The sequence below is a fragment of the Dendrobium catenatum genome, unplaced genomic scaffold (genome assembly GCF_001605985.2).
Source record: "Dendrobium catenatum unplaced genomic scaffold, ASM160598v2 fragScaff_scaffold_315, whole genome shotgun sequence".
In the NCBI taxonomy this organism is placed as follows: domain Eukaryota; kingdom Viridiplantae; phylum Streptophyta; class Magnoliopsida; order Asparagales; family Orchidaceae; genus Dendrobium; species Dendrobium catenatum.
The window spans coordinates 2,671,682-2,679,819 of record NW_021318777.1 but is presented as its reverse complement, the minus strand read 5'-3'; the positions used below and the strand labels follow the sequence as shown (position 1 = coordinate 2,679,819).

General features: G+C 34.2%; 1 protein-coding gene across 1 annotated transcript in view; it reads right to left on the bottom strand.

Annotated features, from left to right (window-relative positions):
• Nucleotides 1-1,110: 1,110 nt before the first annotated feature.
• The window catches only part of LOC110109850 (serine/threonine-protein kinase STY13), a 31,181-nt gene continuing 24,153 nt past the window's right edge, over nucleotides 1,111-8,138 (bottom strand). The window contains exon 3 of the mRNA XM_020841055.2: nucleotides 1,111-1,853. Within this exon, the coding sequence (XP_020696714.1) occupies nucleotides 1,514-1,853 (340 nt within the window). The 3' untranslated portion in view covers nucleotides 1,111-1,513. The remainder of the gene's footprint in view (nucleotides 1,854-8,138) is intronic.

The following is an 8,138-nucleotide window of genomic DNA, read 5'->3' as shown; positions in this document are numbered from 1 at the left end:
GTTAACAGCATTTGCCGATTCAGACTGGGCAACAGATAAAGCTGATCAACGATCTGTTACCGGCTACTGTGCCTTCCTAGGTGATACACTTATTTCATGGACCGTAAAAAAACAATCCTCAGTTGCCCGATCCTCAACAAAAGCAGAGTATCGTGCCCTCTCAACTGCAGCATGTGACATTATCTGGCTTCGCCGCATTCTTACTGAATTTCAAGTGGAGCTCGCCAACCCTACAAAACTCTTATGTGATAATGTCTCAGCATTAGCATTAGCCAGTAATCCCATTTTTCATGCTTGTACTAAACATATCGAGATAGATTTTCACTTTATCAGGGATTGCATTCGGTCCAACTATATCTCAGTTCATCACATCTCCACAATTGATCAACCAGCCGATATATTTACAAAATCCCTTGGAGCACCCCGCTTTGATTTTCTTAGAGACAAGTTAATTGTCTGCTCATCGACAGTTAACTTGAGGGGGGATGATAAGAAGACCTGATATGTTTGACGACTTATCCATCAGTCAGCTCACATATCCTTTACTTGATGCTCCACTATCTACATGGACGACAGTGTACTACCGGGCTGGACACCGCTTGATCTCTGCAACTTAATCTTAGCCGTTGATGACTAACGACCTGTTCATCTTTATATAAGTCTTCACTGTAGATGGAATATGCATACGAGTAATACAGACTTTCCTTTATGCTTGCTCTGTTCTTAATTCCTCTAGTTGCGATGTTCTGTTTCAGGTATCATCACACACTCTCGATTCTCTTCAATATTAGCAAGGCCTCCAATCATTCTCTTTGTTGAAGAAAATAACACAACAATACTATATCATGAGGCAACATACAAAGATGAGGAAATAAATATGCAATCCTGATGCAAATTTAGATAAATAAAGACAAGGCAAATAAGTAAAAATCACATTTGATCAGAGATACAAAATATTTATGTAACAACTACAATACAACTATTTTATACTACAAAATCATTTTTTATCCTAAGATAAAAATACTTCATGTTATAATTTTGATCAAATGGCCCTTTTAATCATGCCTCACACCACAGAAGCAAATTTGCATCAGAACCAACTACAAAATGGCATTCAAATTCATTTCTTTTTTTATCCTAAAAGATAAAAGCATGTGATCTAAAAAAACAAGCAATGATGTCATCTTACATCTTTGATCAAAATGACCTCTCTCAATCATGCCTTACAACCCAGATGCAAATCTGCATCAAAATCAAGGCCATAGCCTCAAAAAGCATCAGTCAAGCCATGCAATTTTAAAACGGTAAGAGCATGCCAAGAAAAAGAGTAACCTATCTTCTGTGTTCATTCAATACAATGCTGCAAGAGCCAACATAGCTCTTTTTCTTACTCCTTCAGTCTTCTAAAAATGTTTAAAATGCACAAAAAAGAAGGTAGTTTTCTTTCTTTCCTATCCATAGTTCATTTTGTTTTGCTTTTATGCTTCTTAAGTTTTCATATTCCTAAAACGGTTTAATCGCTCGTCATGGGATGAGAAATACACCATCTGAAGCGTGCCCGTCGAACGGAAGTAGCCAACTCAGTCTGCACAACCTCGAGCATCTTGACTACTTCTCCAAATGGTGGGCGGACATCAGGGTTAGCATCCCAGCACTGAGTCATGATTACTCCAAGCGAAGGAGGGCAGTCACTTGGTATAATTGGCCGAGCACCTTTGTTTACAACAGCAAAAGCTGCCTGCACAGCCGTCATGTTCTGGAATGGAACCATGCCAGTTATGAGCTCCCACAGCACAATTCCAAAGCTATAGACATCAACCTTTTGAGTATAAGGTCTGCGCTGGATCATCTCTCTGCAGGTCAAAGGAATTCCTCATGTTTATCCAAACTGGTGGTGAACGTCAAGTAGCAAATGACAAGTGAAAGTGCACAAGACATGAAATAATTGAAATCTGTTATAACCACAATTGAGAATCCATATATGAATTTGCAATGGAGCCTAACAAAATTACTTATCCCAACAATGGGCATAATTTAAGAGTCCAGATCTAATTAACTGATTTATAAACCCTATATGCCAATATTGGACAAGAATTGTTAATCTTTAATATCTGGAATTCAGAAGGGGAACCTACCTGCTGGTCTAGAAATGTGTGCAGAATAAAGCGAGAGGGCAATGTTGAAAGGGGGATTTGAGTAATGGAAAGAGATGGATGCAAATCAATTTGTGTGTGAAATTGAGAGGGCAGGGTTGAAGTTTGGGATGGTGGCGTTGCATGAGAATGAAGCGACTCAATAAGCAAAAGTAAACTCCTGTAAGGTCCCAGATAATATCATATAGATAATATCTGGAATAAATCTTAATTTCTGCCTCTGTAGCCGAATAGATTGTTATGTGTATGCATACATTGGACCTGTCATAAAGCATTTTGGTTTGAACGCACCTTATAAGCCCATCACCTGGAGTAAGATTTTGTCATATGATACGATGGCCCTAACATAAGGTAGGTATGTTTCATTATCATACCTTACAGTAAATCCTAACTAAGAAAATATACATGTGCAGTCTTGCACAACTTCAGAAAAAATTAGAAGAAGAAAAAAAAACTAAGAAAATATAGCTTGGAAACTTTTTCATACCATACAATTATCTCCATCATAAAGAACAATTAATAGAACGTATTAGCAAGGGAATAATCATATAATACATTCTTCTTAATTCTACAAATTGTTCTCAAACTAACAAACTTAAAATAACTCAAAAACGTTATAAAATAGAAAAATTGATGCAATGAAACGGGATGCAACAGGATTGTTTATCAGATAACAACTGTATGCATTGAACTTTTTATCACATGATCACTTTTAGTGGACGTGCGCAGATCTGCATGCATGTAGGGTGACTATGAAGTACTCCAGCCACACATTTACCTCTAAATATTTCATTAATCGTAGAGCTGATAATGGTACTCCAGCCACACAGTGACCTCTGCAATGCTTCCTCAATCATAAAGGTTTCTGTCTTTCTGAAACCAACTGGAGATAATTTGGAGGGTGTTGAAAATTTTTGGCAGTTTACAACTACGAAGGACAGGCCGGGTAACTCGCATGAGCCATTAGTAGCGCATAGGTTGTGCTTGCTGCTATATGCAGGCCCATGCAAACTGAACATGTCATGGTTGCATTTTACTGTCCATACACCATGCAATAATTAGCAGAAGGTAAGTCAAGCCATCAGCTCCATGCCAGTCAAGTGATAGTTGTAAGAACCAAAAATTTCAGGTATTGTTTTAAATAAATAGGTATTATTAAGATTTATGTTATATGCTAGTTTAACTAATATTATAATATAATAAATTAACTCAAAATCTGAAGGGAAGCATTCCAAAGCAGCCTTTGGAATGGGACGGTTTGGGATTTGGGCAGTTAGATGATGGCTGGGGCCCACTATCCAATAGTGTGTAAACCGTGGATAATTCCTATTGTTCTAGTGTTTCGCTGGGAGAAAAAGGGCTGGAGAGGAAGCACTTCCGCAAGCAATTCCCTAGTCACTGGAGAAGGTTGAGGCCGCATACAGGAAGGAATATAGGGAATTTGGTTCGGCCAGAACAAGTTTCTGCAGCGGTAACTGGAAGGAAATAGGGAGACTTTCAGCATAGTTGTTGAAGGGAAGGACTTGATTTCTGTAAAGGAAGATTTATGCATTTTTTTTTTTAAAGGAAGGATAGTGAAAGCAGTGTAATTCTGGTTCTGTGAAATACATTGAAGTAAGTAAACTTGCAACTCATTATAACCACATTTGTTAAGATTTAAGAATGATTAATATGACATTTCTTGATCAATTCTAGTTTGATATCAGGGTGAGTATGAATTGATGATATGGTGAAGAAAGTTTAAGAGAGGAAATTTAAAAGATAGAAAAATGTAAGAATCCTACATTTCCCTTATCTTTTATATTAGTTCTTTTAAGTAAAGTTCTTATGTAAATTATAATTTAGAGTGATATTGATTATATAGTCTTATGCAAAGAGGAGGCTTTGAAGTGACTTATAATAGAAGAAGAATAAAAAGTGAAGGTTTGGAAGAAGCAACCCGTCTAGAAGGTAAGTAATGCAAAATAAAGTTTTAAATGTAATTCTTGTTAATTTCTACCTTGTATGTTGGTATTCGCATGAATGCAAGAAAAATATGCATTACAAGAAATTTTCTGTTAAAGGATGTTCATAACCTAGTTTTCATATAGGAAAGACCACTTCTATATTTGAATCATGAGACTATAAAATAAGAGTTGTTATGTTGCATTAAAGATTTTTCTAGTTGGAAGTATTTTGAAAAGAATCTTCATTTTTAACTTATAGTATACCTTTTCATTTCACAATTAAGTAGAATATAAAGACCTTATGAAAGCAATAATATGAGTATGAATTATGTTATATATGTGTATGTAATATCAATTCAACATAAAGTTTGGTTGTCTATATGATGTATGACTTACAAGAATAGTTGAGATAAAAGGGTTCTCAATATGTAACTACCTTGTAAATGGAGCAAAAGGGACCTCTATAGAATTCAATGACGATAATGCCAGATTTTTCTGGGCTCCATTGAATGTGTATGAAAGAATAGCCAAATTTTTTAATGAATAAAATTGATATTCAATATGGATCTAAGAGAACAATTAAGAGTAATGTCAAGTGAGATGTTTTGTTGTTTCTCTAGTAGTTTAAATTTGTTACTCATGTTTTAATGTTCTTAAACTGTTTACATACAAGTTTAATACTAATTATAACTGCATAACTTATTGAGCCTTGCTGTTGTTACAAGAAAAGAAAAAGAAAAGATGGTTGCTGACTAGGTTCAAGTATTTCTGTCATAGATGTTAATTGTATTTATGTTTGTAAACTAAACTAGAGGAATGTGAATATTCTCATGAAGTGTTTGTTTGGATTTTTCCTTAGTGGCTTTGTAATCATATTATATGGATATTTAAAAACTTTTAAATGCTTCTGTTGTTGTACCAGTTGAGGTTATGATATATTTTTATGTAAACATTCAAATGATGAATTGTTTCACTCTACAATACTATTCATGGGTATTGTGGGTTGTTACAATAGTTAACAGCATTCTACCAGCACATTAATCCTTGTTATGTTTCTATTAATAGTACATCAAGAATACTTAACGGAATTTGGGAGGTGTGGGAAAATTTGGAATTTTAGTATTGCGTTCCTAAGGAAAAATTTAAAGGCCCGTTCATTGTAGAATGAATAAAACAGTAACACATAAAAGGAAACCTAGGGACAATAGCAAAGGACATTAACTTTTGAAATAAGGCATAAGACTCGAACGTAGGCTCAAGCTTCAGTAGCTATTCCAAGGGATAATGCCAATGCCAAGTCCCAATTCCTGGATGAGAAAAGTGGAGGGTTGCGTTAGGTAGTCGACAACCAATGTAAAATTTGTCAAATAATCATGACATGAATCATTTGATAAATTGTGTTAATGCTAAGACGTTCCCTGGAAGTGACACGTTATATGACCTGAATATAGTGAGAATTGTGCAAGGACAGCCGCATCGGCGCCCGGATGCAGTATTAAATAGGCAAGGGTTCACACTTCATGGACGGATGTGGGTAAAGAAGCTAGTCCATGAAACTAAAATTAGATTATGATCTTGGAATGTAGGTTCCCTTACAAGCAAATTAATGAAATTAATTGATATTATGATTCATAGGAAGATAAATATTTTATGCATTCAAAAAACTAAATGGGTGGGAGAGAAGGCTAAGGAGCTTGATAGTTTAGGATTTAAACTTTAATATTATGGTAGGAATCATATTAGAAATAGTGTTGGTATGATAATAGATAAGAGTTTGAAAGATAATGTTATAAAAATTGATAGAATTATACTTTTGAAGATTATTGTTGATGATAAAATTATTAAAATTATAAGTGCTTATGCTCCTCAAATAAGTTTGAATATGTGTTCAAAATTAAAATTTTATAATGACTTGGAAGAATTAATACAAAATATACCTCTTTAAGAAAAAAAAATTATTGGGGAGATTTAAATAGATATGTTTGTAGAGATGTAGAGGATTTCAAAAGCATTCATGGAGGTATGGGTTTAGAGCGACTAATGAAGGTGGTAAAACTATATTAGATTTTTCTCTAGCTTATGATTTTGTAATTCTTAATACTTTATTTAAGAAAATAGATGAACATCTCATCACTTATAAAAATGGATATAATAAATCTCAGATTGATTATTTTCTCGTAAATAGATTTTTTTTATTGGCGTATTACTAAAATTGAAATTAGAGAGGCTTTAAAGAAAATAAAGTGGGGTAAAATGGTTGGACCTGATGATATTCCAAAAGAGGTGTGGAAATGCTTAGGAGATGAAGGAATTTCTTGGCTTACTAAACTTTTTAATATTATTTTGAAGATTAAAAAGATGCCAGATGTGTGGAGACTGAGTGTGTTGATTCCTATTTTTAAGAATAAAGGTGATGCACAAGATTGTGCGAATTATAGAGGAATTAAGTTGATGTGTCATACTTTAAAGCTATGGGAGAGAGTTATGGAGCATAGGTTACGACGTGATACTAATATTTCTCAAAATCAATTTGGATTCATGTCGGGTAGGCCTACTATGGAAGCATACATTTATTGAGAGGTTTAATGAAGAAAGAGAAATTAAGGAGGATCTTCATATGATATTTATTGATTTAGAGAAAGCATATGATAATGTTCCAAAAGAAGTGCTATGGAAAGTTCTAAAAAAAGAAAGAGGTTAATAACGCTTATATTCAAGTCATTAGGGATATGTGTTATTTGTGTTCAAACACAAGGTGGTTTGACCGAGTATTTTCCAATTTTAGCCGGATTACATCAAGGATCATCCTAAAGCCCATATCATTTTGCTTTAGTTATGGATGTTCTTATTAGAGATTTACAAGAGGATGTTACCTAGTGTATGCTTTTTGTTGACGATATTCTTCTTGTTGATAAGACTAAAGAGGGAGTTGAAGGTAAACTTGAATTATGGAGGTCAAACTTAGAGTCTAAAGGTTTTCATTTGAGTAGATCTAAAACTGAATACATGGAGTGTAATTTTAATAGTAATAGATCTAGTGGGGGATTTGTGACTTTGAGCAATCAAGTCATTAATAAGAGTACACGTTTTAGATATCTTGGGTCTATTGTTCAGAGTGATGGTGAAATAGATGTGGATATTATTAGCAAAATTCAAGTTGGATGGTTGAAGTGGAGGAATGCATCGGGCTTGTTGTGTGATAGAAAAGTATTACTCAAATTTAAGGAAAATTTTATAAGATGGTGGTTAAACCTACAATGCTTTATGGCGCAAAATGTTTGCCATTAAAAGAGAAGCATAATATTAAGTTAAGTGTTGCAAAGATGAGGATGCTTAGGTGGATGAGTGACTATACATTTAGAGACTTGATACGAAATGAGCATATATGTGAAAAAGTTGGAGTAGCTCCTGTGGCAGATAAGATTAGAGTGAGTCACCTTAGATGGTTTGGTCACATAAAATGGCGGCCTTCCGATGACCCGGTTAGGAGAGTAGATATATTAGATTTGAACTATGTTAAGAAAGATAGAGGTAGACCTAAAAAGATTTAGTCAGAAAATATTAAAAATGATATTTCTTTATTAGATATAAATGAGAATTTCACTCTTAACAAGACACAATAAAGAAAAAGGATTCATGTAGCCAACCCCACATAGTGGGATAAAGGCTTGATGTTATTATTGTTGTTGTTATATTTCACTTGATTCATATTAGAGTTTGGCAATTAGATGTACTTCCCTCCATACAAAGAAATTCTTGCTATTTAAGAAAGTTTTGTATTGGCATCTACGTATATAAAATATATGAAACCCCCTTTCCACTTCATGTAAATATTGGAAGTGCATATTACAAAACATGGCCAAAAGTGGTGTACTACTTGAAATTACATTTGTCAACTCTCAGTCTATCTTGACAAATCAACAAATTCATATAAAAAATTAGAGACTTTCAAATCACAGTGATATTAAGAGGTAATTGAGGCTTAAGCATAAATACTCAAGGATTTGTGCATGCCAGATAGTGAAACGTAATTAGTGGC